Source organism: Mastigoproctus giganteus, chromosome 2 (genome assembly GCF_048544385.1).
Source record: "Mastigoproctus giganteus isolate SK-2022 chromosome 2, ASM4854438v1, whole genome shotgun sequence".
Taxonomy (NCBI): domain Eukaryota; kingdom Metazoa; phylum Arthropoda; class Arachnida; order Uropygi; family Thelyphonidae; genus Mastigoproctus; species Mastigoproctus giganteus.
In genome coordinates, this window is record NC_143576.1 from 12,767,865 (window position 1) to 12,791,856 (window position 23,992).

Consider the following 23,992-nt stretch of genomic DNA (forward strand, 5'->3'; position numbering starts at 1 on the left):
CTTATTTCCCCCACTTACGCATCTGACTTTACTTCCTAGGAGAATTCCAGATTCAAGGGAACTTCTCAATTAATTATAATTCCCTTCGGAAAGGCTGAGTGTTCAGGAATAACAACTCACAAATTAACAAACGACAAAGTTTATTTACATATATATATATATATATACACAACATAATATACAATTGAATAAAAAAACATGTAATATGCATACAAGGTTAAGTCAAGGATACCTTGCATATATTATTCTTATATTAACCATCAATATGCTATTTTCATCATTATAATCATTATAATCTGTGTTTCATCATTATAATCTGTGTTGTCGCCATTCTGTTACAATAACTGAAGACTAATCTTAACTTTCCTAAAGTCTCTATTTGTTATTAGTCTTTGAGTTAGATCAACAATTCTTCATCAGTACAAACACTATATTCAGTTATCTATCCTTAGAACATTCAAATATTCTCACATAAAATTTACTATATTCAATTATCTATCTTTAGAACATTCCAAGGTTCTCACTATAAACTTTATTATCCTTCTAACATATTATAATCATTTGAACAACTATTTAATCTATTACTTATCTTTCGTTTCTCTTGCATTTTACAATAACCTTTTTGAATTAATTAAACTCTGTATAATTTACTTAAGAGATAATTTATCAATCAATTTACTTCTAGTGCTATCTTTTTTTTCATTAATTAATCACTATACTGTTTCACTTACAGTACTTACTATCATCCCTTTTCTTTCCTTTGCTTTCCGGGGCGGTTCCAAGCTTTCCTGGCTCTCAGGGTACCTTCTGGGGATCTCTTTCATCAGCTACACCTGAATTTGCTACAGATGATTTTTTTTAGGAACTCTTTGCTGCACTGGGACTGGCGTTCTTTCTCCACCTTATTAAACCTATCACAAGGAAAACTCATAGGGCATCTCACATATCTCCTTCTCCACTCCACTTTATTAAAACTCATCACAAGGGAAAAACTCATAGGGTGCTACCCTCATTTTTGCGCTCCACCTATTAAGAACTCTTTCAAGAAGAAAACTTCCCCAGGGCGCTACCCTTCTCTTTTCCCACCCCGTCCAAACACTCCACTGTTAACTGACACATATTTCCTACCACAACAGAACCCTCAACTGTCCTTGTTACTAACTCATTTTACCTATCTCGACGAAAATCTCGACTGCTGTGTCCACTGACTATTTCATTTTCCTTAGCACTAAAAAAAAAAAAACTCAACTTAGAATCCCACTAACTCATTTTCCTAAACACCCACATAACTCAACTCGGGTATGACTCTTCACATTTTCTAACACACTCAAAAAAACTCAACTCTGTGTTTTTACTAACCCATATCCACAAACTCCGACAAAATCTCAACTGTGTCTCCCGTCTCTCCCCGTTCACTCACTTTTTGTTCAACTCAATTTCTGTACCGCCTACATATGTCAAATACGCCTAGTTTTCAGTTTATCCAATCTTACTCATTTTATCAACTTCCACTCTCTTCTTATTCGCTAATTTTTATCTTTCTCACGCTGATTCCTTGTTGCTCGATCTAACTTCTTATTTTAAGAAATTTGTAAAATTTCTCAGGCTGTCAGTACCTTTGAAGTCAGCCGCTAATAGTTGTACTGTAGCAGACTAATTTCCCACGATCTAAAAACTTGCCATCACCGACAGCCAGAGCCAGACTTCCATCTAATTCCCAGCATTGTTCCGTATTTTACTGTCCAGGTGTAATCGATTAAAGAAATGTCCCGACAGCACATGGTCCACCGCGCTATTGTTTACCAGAGTTGACACCTTTAACTCATAACAGTTGCAACCAGTTTCCATTGTTTTGGATGCTCCTGTGCGCTGGGAACCGAAGTACACCCCTTCCTTGCCATTAGCCTTTGTCAAGCTTAACGCTGACCTTCATAAACGTTGTCTAATTTAATCCTTGCCAGTGATCTTAGTAATATTCTTAACTTGTAATGTTCCTCTCCCCTATATTGCTTTATTATAAGTTTTACTGTAAATAAATCTCACTCTTCCACAAAATATTATATTTGTAAGATTTTACATCTTACAGTACGCTGCTCTTTGGGCAGTGCGTCAAGAGCTCGTTGGTGTGCATCAGCCAGCGCTGCTTGTTCGGCACATCCTGAGGTGTATTACGCCGATTCCTCTCTATGCTTCAGAAATTTGGTCATCTGCCCCTGCCTCATACCTTCAGAAGTATCTCAGTTTAGAGTACTGGTTGCTTAGATGGATGAACAGGGTGGTAGGCCACCCCCTAACTATCTCCAGATCTATCCTACAAGCAAATCTGGGCACCACTCCCTGGAGACATATCATCATGACAAAAAATGTCCTCACGCTCGTACGGCTTATAACGAGGCGAATTGATGCTCCATCGGTATCCACATTAATCTCTGGCCCTAGGAGGGCAAGAGGGGAGCACCCTGACTCCTGTCTCCCTCTACGTCTTACGCTGTCAAGCATTGATTCCCTGAGGAACATGTTTCCAGCCAATTGTGTTCGGATCTTCAATAAATTTAGGATCCACCCTTATAGGTTCTGTGAAGACAAGCCCTACAGGAAGGAAATCCTCAAGAACTGCTACCAGATTATGAGCTTATAACACTCACCTGCTCCTGGACAGACTGTTTTTTTTTTTTTTTTAAACTTGCCTATTTGTATATGACAAAGACTTTTTGTCTTCATGCAATCATATATTTTGTACATTACTGTATATTTAATCCTGTAAAAGTCTCGGGTCGAGCACGCATGTACTCTTGTTTATTGTACATTGTGTTCCTCGCACCTTAATCTGTAAATATTCACACCCTTCTGGCACAGAGCCGTCCCGGGGGGTGACCCAAGGTTTCTTGGGAAATAAACTGATTTTAATAATAAAAAATACCGAAACAAAATCTGTCCTTTTGCGGTGCGGCGGAACACAACAATCGATGCGACGCACTAAAACAACCTAAAACATTTGGTGTTTTTTTTTTAAAGCGATGGGTGTGCAGACAGCGGGGGGTTGCAAGATAATAGGCACAATATGACGACTTATAACGCCGCTTCTTGTCGCTTATTTACGATTTGCAAAACATCTGTTTATACCTATTATAGTTATTACGTACTTGAATTTTATAATTTCTGGTTGTCTTTTTTTTTTTTTTTTTTTTTAATTTGGAGTCTTGAAGTGCCCCGGTCAATCCGATTCCGCTAAATCGAGAGTGTCTGCTGTACTTCATTGACTTTCGTCAATGACGAATGTCTAATCAAAATACAGTACACCAGTTCTTATTGAACATTTTCCTTTTATATTTTATTCCGAAAAGAGGCATGTAACCATTACAATTAATTAGATGATAAGTATTATAAGTAGTTCATGAAGACCGCCGTAACCAGGTGGTCAAGCACGAGGATGCAAAAAATAGGAGTTTGAGTAATCCTGGTTTAAGCTTATGTGACCTAAATACGATAATGTTTTTGCATTCTCTCTGTCTTATCAATTCATATGACCTTATGTTGTCAGGATGACTACATAAGGTTAATTCCTGAATAAAAATGAAAGAAGTTATATGTTCGAAGAATATCATGAATTTTAGAAGTAGAACTTATACTTCCAGTGTCTTCCTGTGTTGCTCTTGTTATGAAATCTTGCTGTATTAATTAATCACGCATTTCAAACAAGAACTATCAAAAAGTTGTTTAAGTATTGGCATACCTTTGTAGATGCCATCGGGGAGGCTCCACTCTCCACAAGCAGGTGAATCATGTCTATATAACCTTGTTTGGCAGCATAATGTAAAGCAGTCCATCCGTTCTACAAAAGAGACAAAAAGGATGAGATTAATTTTCATAAACAACAAATATTAAGAGCTATTACTAATTATCCACACTTTAGAAATCTGGTGAGTATGAATTTCTTACTATGCGAGGAGAAATAATGATTTATGTAAGCATATAACACTGTAGGGTGAAATATTTTAGATTTGGCTAACTAAGAATAAGCCTTATAGTGTGTTTACACTTAGAACATGTTCCATGACAAATGTGTACAGAGTATTTACATAATTATGTACAGAGAAGGCCACTGAAATGAGCAAGTTAACTGCATCATCAATACGTGCAACCCAAAGGATCAAACCCTGCCAGAAAAAACAATAGGGTGTCTAGATTTTGTACATATGTACATAACATATAGTCCATGACGATGAACTTAAAGTCACCATTAGGTGCACACTATTTTAGAAGCAAAGGGATGATGTGTACAGCACTTTTTATTTTATTTTATTTTTATATTACTAATAATTTTAAACAAAAGTTATCATATAAATGTATAACGAAATTGCGTAAACAATTGATTCTGATCTCATTTCAATTCTTGGTCTATAATATAAATAAAATATTTGCGTTTACCCTCGTTTTCACTAATCCATTGACTATGTATAGCGTTCATTCTGTTTGTAATCCTGTGATCTCATTGTAACTAAGATAACAGACTTATGCACGACCTGGGCAGTCTACGCCCATATAGTATCGTCCCTAGGGGAATTTTACCTAACGTCCATCTACGCCTGACCAGAAGAAGACATACTCCCTACAATACAATATCTTCAGAATCTGCAGCGACAACTGCCAAACGCCAAACTTATATAAGGCCTTGATGCAAACTGCAGATCACCCGCCTGGCACAGTGAGACAGGAACGGAAAGGAACAAACAAAGACCAGTACCTAGAGGAGTATATATATCAAGCAGTGACCTATCCATCCTAAACAGACCAAACCAGCACCACACCTTCTCGAGCACTATGTGGGAAGCAAATATGGACCTAACCCTTGCAAGTCATTCCATAGCAGGACACCTTTCTCCTTGGGAAGTACAACTACACTGGACCACTTCTGATCACAGAGTGTTAACTTACAACCTCCATAGATCACTCCAAACGCAACATGTCACACAATTTCTATTTCCAAGATACGCCACAACAAAGGCGGATTGGAAACATTTTAAGCAGCTGCTGATGGAGAAAGCAGAAAACTTCCACCCCTATGAATTCAACCTAGATCGGCATCAGCGAGAGATAACAAAATTAATCACAGAAGCGGCAGATATAGCCATCAAGAAGAAAATGCCTTCCCTCAAAGCTGTTCCTTGGTGGGCGCCAGAGCTCACAGATCTCTGGAAAAGGATAAATAGTGCCCGCAAGGCATATCAGAGGGCGCGTAGATCTTGGCCACAGGCAGAGGTCGATGTACCACGTCAACAGTAATGTGAGGTCAGAAATGACTACACAGTTAAAATAAAGAAAAAGAAAGCAAGCCTTATGGGAAAACCTAGTAAATACAGAAGGAAATGCTTACCCTTGGGGAGTGGTGTATCGGGTCACCACAAACAAACTCCCCATAGGGGGGAAAGTCGAAACAGCTCAGGGAATCTATACCAGAACATGGAAATCCTCTATAGACAATATCTTAAACCATATCTTCCTTCCTTCCTGAAACCGAGCCTCAAACCCAGGAACAAAGAAAAATATGTGAAGACAATAAATCATACACAACCACAGCTGTTGAACCTCCCTTCTCATCAATATGGCTCAGCATAGCGGCAGCGAAGTTGAAAAATAGAAAACTCCTGGTATAGATAAAATTGAGCCCGACATGCTCAAGATGGCTGTAGAAACTATACTGAACACAATATTGGACCGCCTCAACCGATGTCTCTCGGTGGGCCACTTCTCGGCCTTGTGGAAAACGGCACGAATAAAACTTGTCTTAAAAAATCCAACGAAACCACAGGGAATGCCAGAGTTGTATAGGCCAATCGCCTTGCTGTCAATCATCAACAAGCTCTTCGAGCACATTCTCTACCAGAGAATCGAGAACCACTTCCAAGAATCAAACCTCATGTTGCCTAATCAATGTCTTTAGGAAGGGACACTCAGCTGTAGAGGCTCTGGAAATATTACTGAAACAGCTAAAAACTGCAACACAAAATACTTCCTTCTAATATCGATTGATTGTGCAGGAGCCTTTGATTCTCTCTGGTGGCCTGCTGGTCTGGCCAGGCTCCGAAAGGCTCATATCACAGGAGACTTATATCGATGCCTCAATCCTCTCTTGAAAACAGGTGAATCACTGTTACTACTACATACGCCTCTGTTTCTAGACCGGTCCACAGAGGCTGCCCTCAGGGATCTGTTCTGGGGCCGCTCTTATGGAACCTTCTCCTTGACGAGTTCCTTAATATGGATATTCCATAAATCTTGCAGCATCAATGCCTCGCCGGGTACGAGCTGTTTTTGCTGTACGTGGAGGATCAACATCATATTGTCGGTGGTCATAATGTTTTGGCTCATTAGTGTAAATAAATGTGTTTAAACTGTGAGAGGATAGAGATTACAAATACAGTGCTACCGAGTGGGTTAAATACAGATGTTAATTGTTCTGTCATTTGGCGAGGATTGCACTTAATGATCTGCTTCACAAGTGTTTTCCTGGTGGTTTTCTATTCATTAAAAACTCGAATGATACTAGTCGTTGAGCGCTCTACAATCCTCACTGTGTAATATCAGCTAAACATTTTCGCGACACAATCTTACCTATTCGAAAGTCTCTAGGATCCTGTCCGTTCTCTATTGCCGATGAATTGATTTGGTTACTACTCAGATCACACGGATATATAGTGCTTTATTGTACATAACATGCGACCTCTTCTATTTACGTATTTTTGCACAGAATGTTTAATATAATCTAATCTTCTATGGTTCTAATGAAGAGGCCAAGCAATATAGCTACTTACATAAAAATGATGCATTCTCATTATTTGTATCTACGTACTGTATATTAATTTCATAGACAGAAGTTTTTAACTATAAATTTATACGAATAAATATTTGGCATAATGTAGTACAGGAGCCTTGCTTATTGAATTCGATTAAAAAAAAAATAATAAGTTTGTGAAGTGATTCGAGAAACCAAAAACCGCGAGTGCTGAGTATGAAATATGTTGTTAGTTTTTGCGCAGCTCCTGTATCAATTTGTTTCTAAAGGACTCACTAATGAGGTTCGGCTAACTCACCTTATCGGCAGCGTTGATATCCGCTCCTTGACCTAGTAACAGACGAACCATATCCCCGTGTCCATTAGCTGCTGCCAAGTGGAGAGGAGTACGGCCGTTTCGGTCGCCGGCATGTAGCTTGTCCGTTGCTCTACTTAGAATTAATCCTGCGACAGCCAAATGTCCTCCTTTAGAAGCAAGATGGAGTGGCATCGTTTCCTGTAGTAATGAATACAAAGCGTGAGACTTAGCTCTCCTACTTGACTGATAATAATTAACTGATAATACTTGACTGATAATAATTATTATATACGGTTGACAACATTATAATGATCAACGCCCAACTTTTTAGCCCACTGATGGTAATAAATAAGTACGTGTGAGCATTCACTCGTAGCAGTCGCCCTATTACAAACATACAAACAAACAAACAAACAAAAAAAAAAAAAAAACAGGGAAGACAGCACAAGAAAGTAATTTTTTTTTCAATACTCCAATAAAAAAAAATATAGCTGAGAACCCTGTTAGTGAAAGTAATTTGATAATTGATAATTTATTTATCCCTATTTTGTGTTACAATTGTTGGGAGATAACAGCAAGAAGGGAGGGAGAACACATAAGCCAGAGGCTTTTTAGGGGGTGTTCCCTTTGAAAAAGATAACAATAAAAACAGATACATCATGAATCGGACATGTTTCTACATTCCATTACCGAGACTACGTAAACCAACCACACATGTCGCGTGGTTAACAACAGTACATACTTATAATTACATTGTGAGTACTTTTACAATAACAAGTATGAAAGAAAAATTATGAAATAATTGCATAGAATGTTACAATTTATGACAGCTATTCCTTCAACTTGTTTACACAATTTCCAAACTGGTATGCATTGTGGAAAGTTCAGGAGTTGAGTGGAAGGTGATTTAGATCAGACCTCCCTGGTGATGTGTTCAGTCAGGAGCTTCTTGAACTTGTTTAGTGAAATGGCATTTTTGATGTTTTCAGGAAGATTATTCCAGGTTTTTGCGCCTCTGTATTTTATATTTTTCTGGCCTATGGCTTTTCTGAAAAGCGGAACCTTCAGGTTCGCTTCATTTCTTAAATTATATCTTATTCCTTCTTCTTCTATTGTTATAAAAAAGGATCTGAAGAGAGGAGGAAAGTTTGGTGTTTTCAAAGCATTGTAGACAAAGACCGCTTCAGCTTTTTGTATCAGTTGGTAGATGCTTAAGAGTCTCGCTTCCTTATATCTCGAAGTCACCGATGCATTCCAGGGAAGGCCCAAAATTGAACGAACACATCGATTGACAATTGAATTGATTCTCGTAAGGTTATATTGACTGGTCGTACCCCATGAGATAATTCCATATGTGAAGTGAGGCTGTATTAAGGAAAGGAATACTAGTCTGAGAAGGGAAGGAGGTACCCAGGCAGAGGCTCGGGCGAGTATTCCTGCTAGTGACGAAGTTTTCTTTCGTAAGGTGATCATTTGTTTATCCCAACTCAACTTGTCATCTAGCCAGATTCCTAGAAACTTGGTATCATTCACCCTTTCCAGTTGTTTTCCTTTGTATGTTATTTCGAAATCAATTTTCAATGGTTTGTTTTTCGTCCTAAACACCATATATTTGGATTTTTCTGGGTTTAGTATCAGCTGATTCTTTTGAAGCCAACTATGCATTTCAGAGAGCAGGGCAGAGATCTTGCATTGAAGTTGGTTAGGGTCTTTATCAGTGATTAGAATGGAAATGTCATCGGCATACGCTACTAGGTGGGAAGATGGAAGATGAGAGAGAAATTCATTAATGTAAAGAACAAATAGGATCGGTCCGAGAAGTGAGCCTTGAGGTACTCCCCTAGAGAAATAAGAAATGTCTGAAAAAGACTGGTTTGTTTTAACGACAAATGGCCTATCACTAAGGTAGTCTTCAAGGAGAAGGTTAATTTTTCCTCTCAAGCCAAGATTGTTGAGCTTGTTGAGTAGGATATTATGCAGTCAAAAGCTTTTGATAGGTCTAGAAACAGTGCTATTGCATAGTGACCCTTTTCAAGACAGTCCGTGATCCTGGAGCAGAAGTCAACAATTGCCAGGTCAGTGGATCTTTTTGAACGATAAGCGTACTGTTGTTGATGGATAAGCTGATTGACTTCCAGGAAGCCCATGAGTCTGCCGTGAAGAATTTTTTCGAATAATTTTGCAAAAACTGAGAGTAGAGCTATTGGACGAAAATTGTTGATAGAGTTACAATTTTTCCCCTTAGGAACAATGACTGCTTTTTTGAATTGAGACGGGAATTTACCAGATTGAACGGAAAGATTGTAAATATACTTCAGTGGTGTTAGAATTGAGTTAACCTTTTTCAGCAGAGCAGGAGATATTTCATCAAAGCCAGGGGCTCCCTTTTCTTTTAATTGATGTCCTGCTTCTAAAATCTCTTGATCTGAGAGCAGAGCGAGGAAAAAAGAGCTCCTCATTGAGTGCTTGACAGATTCTTTCGTTGCATTATCTCTAGAGTCAACTTCGTCTTTAAAAAGGTTATTCACGCTTGAGATAAAGTGATTACGGAATGCTGCGGCTTTTTCCTGGTCATCCGAAATGAGTACCTCGTTCTCAACTACATCTCCAACGTAGTTCTGTGGTTTCGTTTTTCTTCCAGGTAGTAGCTTGTCCAAGACTGCCCACTTTTCCTTGCTTGTAATGACGCCTTTAAGTTGGGAACTATAATATTTCCTTTTCTCCGACCTAATACTGTCGGTGACTTTGTTTCTGTACGTTGTGTATTTGTTTTTATCCTCCTCCTTTCCTGTTTCTCTAGCAATTCTTGCAAGTTTGTCCCTTTTCTTTAGCATGTTACAAATTTTGTTTGACATAAATGGGCATAATTTCCATCTTGGCCTAGTGGTCTTTTTATTCCCTGGGATCCTGATGTATGACTCGGATTTTTCGTAACTATTTAGGATATGCTCAAAGAAGAAGTTCGTCGCAATTTCAGGATCATCTGTAGCAGCCACTCCATCCCACGAAGACTGCTGGAGATCATAACAGAGCTGATTGAAAGAGCCTGGAGTCACAGATCTGTGAGTGTGCATGATCTCTTCCACAATTTCTTCATTTTCAATTACCATTAAGATGGGACGATGATCAGAAATGGTTGCATCCAGTACTGCATAGGTTAGTCAGCATTCCCCAATTGCGAAGTCAAGAAGGGAATTGTGGGACTCTCCCATTCTAGTCGGGATAATTCCGTCAGTCAGAAGAGAAAAACCATTGGAAGAAATGACATCTAGGAGGTCTTGCACTTGAGAGGAAGAGCTTTGAAGTATGTTAATATTAAAGTCTCCCATCAGCAGAAGACTAAGGGATTTGCTTGTGAAGTGAGATAGAATATTGTCAAGAGTTACAAGGAAACTGTTGACTGAAGCTGAGGGAGGTCGGTATAGACACCCAATCATCAGAGAAGCAATGCGGATAAAAGTGATTTCACAAGCTTGATCAGGCAGATTTGTGATAGGAAAGGCAGAGCATCGCAGATGATTGTGAACGTAAATAGCAACTCCACCCCCTTTAGAATCACATCTGCAACTGTGAAAGAGAGCATAGTCTTGAAATCGGACTGAAACTTCAGGGGAGAACCAGGTCTCAGTAAAAACCATCAGGTCTGGATGGAGATTCCATGATGTCAGTTGCGCGAGGATTTCATCATTATGTTTTACAAGACTGCGTGCGTTCATATAGAATACAGTAATTGCATCTTTTGATGCTGTAGTAAGGCATAAGTTATTTGGTTTAATTGTTGGCAAGTGACATGGCAGAAAGGTATTTTCACAAGAGTTAGAGTCATTCAAATTCTGGTAGGATGAAGGGATAGATGAATCGTTTATAGAAGTTCTTCCCAGTTGAGATTCCAGAATATCTGAAAAATGCTCGATATGTCATTCCCGTTGACTAGTTTCAATTGCTAAGTCACTGGCTGATGCCCCAGTACGAGGAAGAGGAGGGCGTCCATAGAAAGGCCGAATAATGGCTCCCTCAGGCCAGCAGTGATCCTTTAGTAATAGATCAAAATCCGTTTGTTGACACTGAATATAGAAAGAGCAGTAGTAAGTCAGTATTTCATTTCAAATACTTTAAAACAGGTCCGAATTACATATCGCCTCGTAATACACAGTTAATTATTTAACTACAGTTACGTTAATAATTACTCCCATAAAGCAGCACGTCCTGTAAACACTAATCTTAACTTTTCTAATAAAGATGAGGCGTCCATTTTTTATATCGTATTAATTTCGTTTTATTAATCTCTACCAGCTGTTTGAGACCTTTCTGCTAGTGTTTCCTTTTCTTTCATTTTTGCGTTTGGGGACGTGTGTGTGGACGGGGGGGGGGAGGTGCTCAATGAATCTCGACTTGAACATTGGGGACAGTCGGTGGTCCCTATTTGGTGCTCCGTCAGAACAGTAAACAGTATCACAGAAATTCAGAAACGAGGTTTGCTATTATCTGATATTATAGAGTATGAACCAGAGCTGTAATGCCCAATACGTTCTACGTTGATATCAATCTTTGTAAAATAATAAGAGAAGTTTACCTCGATAGGCCTCCGTAGCCGAGTGGTCAGGAGCGGGAGTACAGTAGCACACGCTCTTTGACCGGGGTTCAAGCCCCTGACTGCTGAATACGGTCGATCTGCCACCCCGCACTGGACCAGCGTGGCAGATTATGGTCCATTTCCCTCAGCATGAATTGTTGAGGAGGCTTCCATCCTGCAGTGGGTTGATAATGGCTGCACTTTACCTTTTTTTTACCTCAATATACAGGAATTTTCATTCCTGTGATCACGACATACGGTCGAAAGGCGTTATAAGCTTCAGGAAAATCGTTCTGCAATTTTTTCGTTAAATTCTTTTAATTAATTTTCTTATTTTTAATTGCGTTAAATTGATTTTTAATTATTTTTTAAACTAATTGTTACTCTAACGTAAGTTTTTCGATTTTTTCGTTTTAATTTCTGGAGAGTATCATACTGAAGTGTTCTACGTACTATATTGAGGTAAACTTCTCTTATTACTCTAACGTTACTCTAACGTAAGTTTTTCGATTTTTTCGTTTTAATTTCTGGAGAGTATCATACTGAAGTGTTCTACATACTATATTGAGGTAAACTTCTCTTATTATTTTACAAATATCTGTGATTATGCAAAAGAAATACATATTTTTATATTTATACATAATATTTCTAATTTTCAATCAATTTTTCTTGCCATCTTTTAGTGACTTTAGTATTAAAGTCATTCACAAATTTACATATTTAACATAATAACCTTATTCAAAATTGTACAGTTTTGCTCGTACTGTACTTTCTACCTAAGGATAATAACGAAAGGGACATCCATTTCGAAGTCATATACTGTAAGTATTCTGTGGTCGATTTGCCTGTACATATGCTGGACGAAAAATAGTTTCGGGGGGAAGGACCTTGAAACCTCCTGAAACCGACTTCTTCAGTCACGTTCTGAAAAATGGCCATAAACATTTCTCGCATCATTGACGGCATTCTGAGGCCTTTTTCACTTGGGGAGACCGATGATTATACTGACTTTGCTGCCTGCGAAGGCATAACTCTCACTTGGTCAGTCCTCTTGTTAGTAGTCAGGAGAAACTGGGCCAGAGTGTTTTAATTTATTATAAATATGTAAATTTTTAAATTATTTTATTATTTACTGAGGGCAGTAAAGAAGGCAAGAAAAATTTCCTGAAACGTAAGGCTAAGTTTTAAATTCTCAGTTTGATTTTTTTTTTTTTTTTTTTTTTTTTTGGTAGTTGTTGGCGCATCGGCTTCAGTGGCCATATTGCACCTCCCAAGGTTTTTGCAGTACTTTGATCCAAGCCCGAGGCGGGAATCGAACCCGCGACCTTTGGGTTGCCGGGCAGGTACTTTACCCACTCGGCTAGCTCGGTCGGCATCTCAGTTTGATATTGTTGATCAAAACGTGTTTATCAGCGTGTCATTAAACGATTGTATCATAAAAAATATATTTTCTGTGCCTCTCTTGATTTATTCTCGAGATTCAATTTATGGTAATTTATAACTGTAGAGAGTAGCTGTGTACAACCATAAATTTCTTAAATTATATGCACTTCTTACCTCAACTGTAGTTGGAGCATCGACTTGAACTCCAGCACTGTTTAAAAGCATACGCACGACATCTTCGTGGCCAAATTGGGCAGCTAGATGAAGAGCTGTGAAACCATACTGTAACAAAAAAAAAATAATAATAATAATAATAATAATAAATATATATATATATCATTATAGGAGATGTATAAAAAAATTGACTCAAAAGGCTTCCTGCTATTTTATACCATTATTCCTAACAGTCCGAAACAAACAAGACATGGCTGGAGAGTTGAACTGTCAAATTCCACCTTGGCATTTTGAACTTCTCGTCAACACACATAGCACGTTGAATTTTTCGTGGATCTGTATTTCCATTTATACCTTAGGTGTCAAAATATCCAAAATGTATTCATATAAATCCTTGAATTCATTATGATATTTATTATTGTTTTATTATCAGATTACTTACTCATCGGTAGAGCCAATTAAGTATCGAAAATGTTATATGATATATAATTTTTATCTTCATTATTTTCAGTGTTTTCTTTGTATTTTTTTTTTTTTTTCCAAATCCACGAAATTCCACACTATCTATAAAAAATTATTTCGAAGTCATATACTGTATTAGCTGGTTATTTGGGCTTCTTAGAGGGAAAATTTTCTTTCTGAAAAAAATTACATTTTCTTCCTCATAACCTGTACTCCTACGAGTTTATCATGGTCATTTTCCAAATAGCCACTTTCATCACGTTTTTCACTAGCTAAAATGTAAGCTGCTCATTCATCATATCGACCTGTGACTCGTTTACTTTAAACACGTGGCGCCTCCGTAGCCAGGTGGGCAGGAGCAGCAGTGCGTAGCACACGCTTCTTGATTAGACCGGGGTTCGAGCCCGTGAGCCCACCAAATACGGAGGATGCGGAAAGGTCAGGGAATGACCACCGCATATCCCGGAGCAATATGGCCTTAGTTGCTAATGTTCCTAAAAACCAAATAACAACAATAACTTTAAACACATGGGATTTAACTACATGTCTTGACTATATAAAAGTGCAAACATTTTTATGAAAATTAATCATGACATATAAGCAAGTTAAACTAATACAGAATTATCTCAGAGAGAGAGAAGTGGGGGGAGAAATTACATGAAAATTTTCTGCTGCATAGGTGGAACTTTTTTATTTTATTGTAAACTGGTCAAGTTGACTGTACAACAGGAAATAATCCTTGACATTGGGGCATACAGTAAATCACTCTTGATTTCTTATCTGTAACATTCTGTTTTATAAGACCTTTCATGAAGAAAATTTCAGTTAAAGGTATTTAAAAAAATCATAATAAAATAATGCTTATTGAGTCCCCATCTATTCCCCATAGACAGGATTTATAATGTACAGCATCAAACAAAGGATTCGTTCCATCGTAGGGCCTTTCTGTGGTTTTGTCAAACATTTGTCCTAAATCGAAAGGTATACCTACTCCCAAACACTTCCTAGTTTATTTCACAAATATACGTGGTCTCAATTCTAATCTCAACGATGTCCATTTCCACTTGCAGTCTGCCAAACCCCATGCACTTTTTCTGACAGAATCTCAGTTATCGGTTGATTCAACTACTGCTCATCTCAGTTGCCCAAATTTGTCGCTGTATGATTCCTTTCGCCTCAAATGTGGTACTTGTGCATATGTCCGTGCCGATATTCCCTGTCAGAGAGATAGTAATTTGGAATCTCCTCTTTTCGATCTTCTGTGGCTTAAAATCTCTTTACCTGACTGTGTAAAATTCATATGTTGTCTCTACCGTTCTCCCAACTACACTAATCACTTGCAGCTCTTCGACTTCCTCTCTTTGCAACTTGACTTTCTCCAGTCCAACTTTCCTAAAAGTGAGGTCATTTTCCTTGGTGAATTTAAGGTTCACAACTCCAGCTGGCTTCTGTTTCCTAGTCACAACGACCCAGCTGGTCGAGATGCTGAGGCTTTTGCAATTACTAATGACCTTACACGGATTGTTCATTTACCTAAAAGAATACCGGACAATCCTAACCATACAGCTAACACGCTTGACCTCTTTCCAACAAACAACCCTTTTAAGTACACAGTCGAAGTGAGTGGCCCTTTAGGCACCTCAGATCTCAACTTGGTGATTGTCTCTTCTCCAATGGAGCCTTTATCTCATAGCTATTCCCAACCTCGTGTTGTTTGGCATTACAAGGATGCAAATTGGGATGACGTGCGAGATTTCTTTTCTTCTTTTCCTTGGTCGGATCACTGTTTCAAAACTTCTGATGTCAACATTTGCTCAGATCGTGTCAGTGAAATTATTCTTGTAGGAATAGAATCCTTTGTCTAACACTCCACTTTAAAATCTCACCCTTTATCCAAACTTTGGTTTTCCAACAAATATGCTAAGGCCGTTCAGGAGACGAATGTTGCATATCGTAATTGGCTTGTTTCCAATTCTTCAGTTTCATTCTCTGCCTACACCAAAGCTCACAACAATTGTAAAGCAGTTATTAATCAGTCCAAACAAGAGTTTGAACAGGCTAAGAGTAGAAAACTTGTTTCTTGCCCTAATGGTAGCCGAGCATTCTGGTCTCTTGTCAAAACTATTGGCCGCAACTTTTGCCCATCTCTGCTCCCACCTCTGTCAAAACCAGATGGTTCTATTGTCACTTCGGCCAAGGATAAAGCTGACCTGCTAGCATCCTATTTTTTTTTCCAACTCGTGTATTGATCTTGGTAAAACGCCTCTCACCATTCCCAACACGCTCGATTCAGTGCCTCCTGCGGTCTTCAAAAGGATGTCAGAAGGATTTTGACGAATCTTGATGCTAAGAAAGCTCCAGGTCCTGATGGTATTTCTCCACTTATTCTCAAAACCTATGCTCCTGAACTTACTCCTGTTCTTTGCCGCCTTTTTTCACTTTCTTATTCCTTCTGCTTGAAAATTTGCTCATATCCAGCCAGTTCCTAAAAAGGGTGACAAATCCCTCCCATCCAATTATCGTCCCATTGCAATTACTTCTACTCTTTCTAAAGTAATGGAGAAATCAATTAACCGCCAACTCTTAAACTACCTAGAAACCTTCCGTCTGGTCAACGATTGGCAGTATGGATTCTTTCAGTGTCGATCCACTAGTGATATTCTGGCTTATGTTACTAATTTATGGACAAATTCAATGGAAAAGCTCGGTGAAACACAAGCAGTTGCTCTAGACATCTCAAAGGCTTTCCATCGTGTTTGGCATAAAGGCCTTCTAAACAAGCTTCCATCTTGTGGTTTGTCAACTGTTTCTTGTAATTGGTTATCCAGTTTTCTCTCTGATCGCTCACTGAGGGTGATGGTAGATGGCTATCTGTCTTCTGTGAATTGACTTCTCATGGAAAAAGGGTTGCCATTGCCGTAGAGAGGTTGGACTTCTACCTGTTGGTCCGCGGAAGGTATTTGATTTCCCTTCTACCACCCAATGGGAGGCATTCCCCGATCCGCCACCCACCTGGGGACGCGCCCTCTAGGGGTTACAGGCTCCCCCGAGGGCTGTCCCTCGGGGGAGCCTGTCCTGCTGTCCTGCAATTCAGGCGACTTTGCAAAGCATGGACGAATCCCCTTTTCAGGGAGAACTTTATAACGAAAAGATCGTGGACTTAGCTAAAGCAGTGATATCAGCGCATGGTTCAATTTGACTTCAAATGGACACGACACCAACCAACCAATCTGTCTTCTAATTTCTCGACTAATGATGGTGTCCCTCCAAGGTTCAGTTCTTTCCCCCACTCTTTTCCTCTTGTATATTATTGACCTTTTTCCATTGACTGGCAATCCCATCCATAGTCTTGCCGATGATAGCACATTCCATTCCACTTTGAGAAATCTTGCCCTGCTCAATCATCTTCAACTTCTCGAATATCCGCTACCAATTCCTTAAATGCCGATCTCCAGGTAATTCTCCAGTGGGGTAAAGACAACTTAGTTGATTTTAATCCTTCTAAAACTCAATCTTGTCTTATATTTCACAAAATAGGATTCTTCTGCTCCTAAGCTTATCTTTCGTGACACTCTGATTTCTATGCAAGTCGATATATCTCTTTTGGGAAATACCCTGGCTTCTAATCTGTCTTGGCACAAGCACATTACAAATATTGCTTCCTCTGCATCTTAGAAACTTGGTTTTCTCTTTCGTTCTCGGCGTTACTTTTCTTCCAAACAGCTGTTCACTCTGCACAAATCGCAAATCCGCCCCACCATGGAATATTGTTTCCACATCTGGGGCAGAGCCCCCAAAACCTCTCTCAGGCTTCTAGATTCCATTCAGAATAGGGCAGTTAGGTTCATATATGAAAGCATTCATCTCTATTATCCCCTTTAAGAAGGTCATGATTTAATCTTACCTTGCGAAAAAAACCCAATATCTTTATTTTATTTAATTTGTAACATTTTTCATCTTACACCATCACTATATCTAACGTTTTTCTACTTTAAATCTTACTTCGTGAAACACCAACCCAATATCTTTATTTAAATTAACTTGTAAGATATTCTCAGTCGACAGCTAACATTCATGACGGTCTGAGTTCCTTTGTACTTCAGTCCGACGATATTTTAATTGTTATTTATAAGACCAAAGATCACATTACCGCAGGTGCTGATCATACTTTTTAAAAAAATTCTTGGATACGTTAGTGCAAATTCTTACTAATTTGTCACTGCATCTTCTTAGTTATCCAAATGCCTTCAAAAGTTCATACTTAGTTTCTATGTACAAAAATCGTGGATATATATAAAATCCTGTAATTATTATTATTATTATTAATATCTGTTTGTTTCTCTGCTTTACAACCATGCCCTGGACAGCAGTAAGCTTGATGGGTGATTATTATTTTATTATTATTATTATTTTTTCTCTTTATACTCCAGCACGACAACCAAGTCAGTAGAGTTTACAACAAATCGTCAATACAAATATTTAACGTATTTAGTAGTCACGGGCTTCAACCCCGGTCCACTCAAGGAACGCGTGCTATGCACTCTCTGGGGTTACATGGAGCCACATGTGTGCTTAACCTGAAAGGAACAGTATTTACAGAATTCTTTAATTACATACCTGAAAATTGTGGAATACCATATTATCCCAAACTAAGCAAGATAATATTTGGATAAAACGTGAAGTATATGTACAAGCAAGAATTTCCTTAGTTGAGGCAGGCCATATTTTCCTTCTGTTGGTGGTGTCCCTGAGAGTCATAACGGTAGATTTATGTATATGTCCATTAGTTTCTGGAGTCTGTAAGTGTGATGCTGGCAGAATTTATCGAGGTCGATGGTTAGAATGTTTATCAAATCAACCGTGTAATTACTGGCCCATCTGGATTATTAACGTTTTATCCAGAATTTTCAAGAATTATTTGAGTCTATACATACATCCTTTTATTCACGAATTTCAATTTGGGTTTATGCCCTATTTATCAACCTTACGGGCCCTCGTGGGCAGCACACGAGGGTCCGAAAGGTAGCAGTGGCGGATTCAGGGTAGGGGCACGTGCCTCCCCTATCGTTTTTCGGAAAAAAAAATACACCAATCGTTTAAATTCCCTCTAGCTACAAAAATTTTTTTTTCACTGTTAATATATATAGGATTTTATCTATTTTTGCATTGTGGCTCAGCTGTTTTCAACTGACTACAGTTGGCAACACTGATGCTAATGTGATCGCCATTCTAGTGTACAAAATGGTGCCTCCCCCGTCACAAATAGTGCCCCTCCTGACATTTTTTTCTGGAACCGGTTGGTAGAGTTGCCATCCTTCCCACACTGGGTGGAAAAGACCTGAGTTTGGATTCCATCAGTGACGCGAAGAATTTTTAATGGCCTCCTTGACAACGTGGCTGAGTTAAACGGTCTCAGGAGAGGGTAGCATGTTTGTTTGTTTGTTGCTTTTTTTTGTCATCCCGGAAACTCGGGTTTTTCGTTCAACAAACAACAAATTGGCCACAGAACACACGCAGTTCTGTGGTAGATAAGTTACCGTCTTATGGAGTGTTGCCATATTTACTTGACTGCATAATTCAGTTATTTAATAACAGGTTCTGCAAATGTTGTTCTCGAAGGGACTTCATTCGTCACTGTTTTCATCTTCTTGGGGAGCACACAGTGGCTTTCCGCTGGGAATCATGCTGGTCGTCATATATTTCAATTACCTTGCAACAGCGTCCCAAACTTTCCATGCTGATTGACAAATGTTTGTTGATGACAAGGTCACCGATTCAGTATCCGATGTTCATATTTTACAATCCTCTCTCGAATTCATCGCATATTGGCTCACTGAAAACAATGTCTTTCCATGAGGCAATATGCGATGACGTTAGCTTAAGAGAAAGGTTGTTGAAGTTGTTGATCACTTCAGAGACCTTTGTGTTACATGTGACACGACTTCATCTATCAGCTCCAGTGGTGGTCTCAGGATTTTCTAAGAGGGGGACTAAAAGCAACTTTCTGAGAATTATTATGTAGCAGTAAAAAAATGGGCAGCCAAGTGTGATTAACTCATTATAGGCTACTTCAACCTGCATTTTTAGAAAGAAAAACGCGGGCTAACATTACGATACGCAAAAACAGATTTTTGAGCCACCTGGATGATTATTATTTACTCCAATATGTTTAGGAAAGTACAAGGCGCTGTAATATAAACGACTTAGTTTTCGCAAAGGATCTAAATTTCAGACAATCTGACAATGCAGGAACTAATAGCAGGTAATGATCACAATGTCATTAAATGGGTAATGTACAAAGAAAAGGGGAGGGCTTCAGTTTCAAGAGACGAGTGACTACAGTGAAGTTAGATAATTCGGAGCTTTGTTTAATGGAGACGAGGGACTACAGTGAAGTTATATAATTCTGGAGCTTTGTTAATGGATAGATAACTATACACTTATGCGTATGAATTCACTATGAGTAGTATTCAAGAGATTTATCCTGGACTCTGCAAATACATTAGTTCCAGTGGAGAAGTTTCGCAAAAGACAGATTGCCAGAGAAGTTAATTAATTAAAAAACCTGTCTGTAATATATATGGTCTCTGCTGGCAGAAAGGAATTCGTTATCCCTCTTTATAAGGCGATGGTTAGATCGCATTTGGCTTGAGTTTAAAGCAGAATTGGATGATTACCTTGTGGGAATGGTATGAAGATTCTGTTTTATTTTAATTAAAATAATCAGTTTTATAAAATTGATAATACTGTATTTATTTTTTGTTGATGCAGATAAAGTTCGCTTCATGGCATTATTTGGCCTTACTAATACAAAGTCGCAGAAAACACAGCAGAAATGACAAACGATTTGTATATATACTTGTCAAACTTTTACCGTTAAAAGGCCACTCGTACTACAAGCGATCTGTGACAAGGAGTCAGACTGCTGTAATTTAAGTGATATATCAATCTTGTGCAAGAAATTACGGGGCGAAGTAATGAAGCTGGGCGAATTTAAGGCCCCAAGAGTAGGCGGTATACATCCTATTGTATTTAAAAAAGTTGCATGTAATCGCATCATCCCGTTGAGGATGTCAATGAGATTATCCTTAGACTCCGGGACGATCCTCCTAGACTAGAGAAGCGCTAACATCTCCCCAATCCACAAAGGAGATGTGAAAGACGTGATGTGCAATTACAGAACAGTTAGTTTGACTTCAGTCGTTGGAAAAATCATGTAGTCCGTGAATAAGGATGCAGTACAGGCCCATCTCGATAGGAATGGTATTTCAATGAATCAAAGCATGGAGGGGAAGCCTTTCCTGGCCAATCTAGTTAATTATCATGACGAAGTCATAAAACACTTTCATGAAAAAAATAACTATGACATTATGTACCTCAATTTCAGTTAAGGTTTTTGCTATAGAACTATCAGTGTAAATACACAATACATCGTTCGGATCTATATATTATTTTATACTTTAACTAATAGCAAACTACAGTAGTAGTGTGAACGGCATCGATTTAATTGCATCTCATATTGTGGCTACGTTCATAACGAGTTACCATATATTGCACTACCTCGAATAAGTGACGTTTCACCAATGGAGAAGCGTTACTTATTCGCTTAACCAATATGAGATACAATTAAATCGACGCCGTTCACGCTACTACTGTAGTTTGCTATTACGAACGAAGTATTGTGTTTTTACACTGATAGTTCTATAGCAAATTGCATGTTCCTAGTATGTTATGCCTTGTGCATTTATTTCTTACTAGTAATATTACTATGCACACCTTTTGGCATCTCTCATATTGTGGAGTTATACTTCATAACTGAACATGATTGCAACACCAGGGTATCTACTCGTCCACTGATGACAAATAGCCTGAAATGGCAACTCAACTTTAAGCTCTAAATGTAGGAGCTCTAACTTCAACTTTAAGCTCTAACTTCAACTCTAAATGTAGGATCTTGCAACTAGCGAACAGAAATCCAGGAGTTACAAGCTGGGGGAGGGGAGTGGAGCTAAAAGTGGTTCAAAACCAAAAAAGATTTAGGGGGTTATGATTCAGTTAGACATGAAATTTTCTATGTAGTGTAAACAGGCGGCTGGGAAGTTACATGGTGTTCTACCTATGATATACAGCAACTTTACAAGTAGGTAGAAGGATGTTATTATCCCTTCATATAAGATGATGGTGGTATGACCACATTTAGAATATTACGTTCAGGTTTGGAGATTACACTTGATAGACGCAAGATTTCTAGAAATGGTTCAAAGATGGGTAACTAGCTTGGTGAGTGGTGGAAATCAATCGCCATAAGAAAAACAGCTAAGATGGTACGCACTGCAAAGGTTGGCAACTGGATATCTCAGGAAGGAGGAATAGACATTTTTTGGAGACGATAAAGGTACGAATAATATAAATTTTTTTCCGTTTTTTTTTTTTTTTTTTTTTTGCAGATAACCATTATAATATTAATACTAACATTGAGTTATGAAAATGGAACAATTACATAAATAAATAGGATAAGATAAGTTTTCCTACATCATCATTATTCTTCCCTACGGGCCTCTCACTTAGTATAGTAGCCGGAACTTGAGTTAGAACTTCTCGTACAAAGTCGTCTTTTCCATATGCAGACGCAACATGAAGAGGAGTGAGTCCTGTCTGTGGAAAACAAACAAAATGGTAAACTGTCAAAAGATTATTACAGAATTTAATGAAAACCGAGAAAACATATTTATGGGAAGTAAAATTGAGAAAATTTATAAATAAAATTTTAAAGTATAAGGCGTATTGACAAAAACAAAAGGTAGTTTGATTAGTTTGATGTGTCCGTGAAACAAAGCCAAGAAGGCTGGGTAGATTATCTACGCGCATCTATATAATACTAACCACACTTATTTATAATATTTTTTTCAGTGATTTATGTAATGGCAAATTTGTAGATTTTTTTACAGTGAAGGTTTTATGCATCATATCAGTCATTATATAATTCATAAAACATGATTTTATTATATTCCTGTTTTTAATATTAAATGTGTTTCAGCGAAATTGCAAAGGAAAAACAGAAGAGAAAAAAATATTCGAATAACTGTAATTCTACTTTACTTCAAAACCATTTTCATCAGCAATGTGTTTTAATTCTCTCATGGTCATATTATAATCAGAGGCCTCTTCAGAGTTTGAGGCGGTACAGAATCATAAAATATAAAATACTGTAAAAATGTATTAAAAATATCCTTATTTACACCAATAAAAATATTAAAAATCTCAATTCTCTTATTTAAAGTTTACCATTTACCTAAAGGTTATTTATGTATACTTCACGTACGTCTATACTGTATTTGTCACTTAGTTTCCGCCTCTGCATGCAGCAAGAATTCCCGAGCATCTATAGTCAGAGTTATTATCTCCACTACAAACTATGTACAAGCAAGTGGGTCTCTCTACTCCCTCGCTAATCATATGCTTTGAAAGCAATTAGAGTATATAATTCGAAACGTGGAGTTAGCAGTTCCGTGCTTTTGTAAATTCGGTATTTCTGCTTAGGTTTTGGTGCCAGACTAGTCCTGTTGATCAGCTGACTGACTGCAGTAAACCAGATCCTCTGTACTGCGGGACAATGGAGGCTTGGGTTTTGGTTATAGATGTGAGCACACTACCATAATTTTCCAGGGGAAGCCACGTTCACCCGTGACTAAACTGATGTGTCGAAACCTAGGACGTTTAGGTTAGAATTTGGTTCATGAGCGACAAGAATTGCTGCTTGTCTAGTTTCAGCTCAGTGTGACATTTTCCAAGAACGTTGGAAAGACCAGCTTGGATAATAGTTGCAGATACAGGAATGAGATTTACAGTGTACTGAACTTGTTGCTTCGTGAAGATGGCGACCAGGGGAAGGAAGAGATTCTGGAATTAGTTTTTCAGCTTCCATTTTAATAATTAACTCAATGTTGTATAAGTTTAGGACATAAAGCTTTAGGCTACTTCAATTAACTTAGAATAACCATTTAATGATATATGGGACATGCTTCAAGATATAAAAAGCATTAAGATACGATTAGCTTTCTCTGTTGTAAGCATAGCTATGCAGGGGAATTTCGCAATCGTCCATCCATTCCAAGTACAAGGAATGATTGTATCCATTATGAGGATTCCGCCTATGAAGAATGAAATGGCAGTGGAAGTAATTCGTTTGTTCTTCATTAAAATAGACTTTTTACCTGTTCAATTGTTACAGAAGCAATATCACACTGCCCATGAATTGTACAGTGTGATCTGTCATGCCTACCAGCTCCTCATATCTGTTGGCTATTGC

At 38.2% G+C, this 23,992-nt stretch overlaps 1 protein-coding gene across 1 annotated transcript in view; it reads right to left on the reverse strand.

Moving 5' to 3' along the window:
• LOC150089170 (uncharacterized) overlaps positions 1 to 23,992 on the reverse strand; it is a 437,035-nt gene that overhangs the window by 25,822 nt on the left and 387,221 nt on the right. The window contains exons 23-26 of the mRNA XM_090389629.1: positions 22,216 to 22,338; positions 13,222 to 13,329; positions 7,092 to 7,289; positions 3,734 to 3,832 (exon numbers count right to left, since the gene is read on the reverse strand). Coding sequence (XP_090245755.1) covers positions 3,734 to 3,832; positions 7,092 to 7,289; positions 13,222 to 13,329; positions 22,216 to 22,338 — 528 coding nt within the window. The remainder of the gene's footprint in view (positions 1 to 3,733; positions 3,833 to 7,091; positions 7,290 to 13,221; positions 13,330 to 22,215; positions 22,339 to 23,992) is intronic.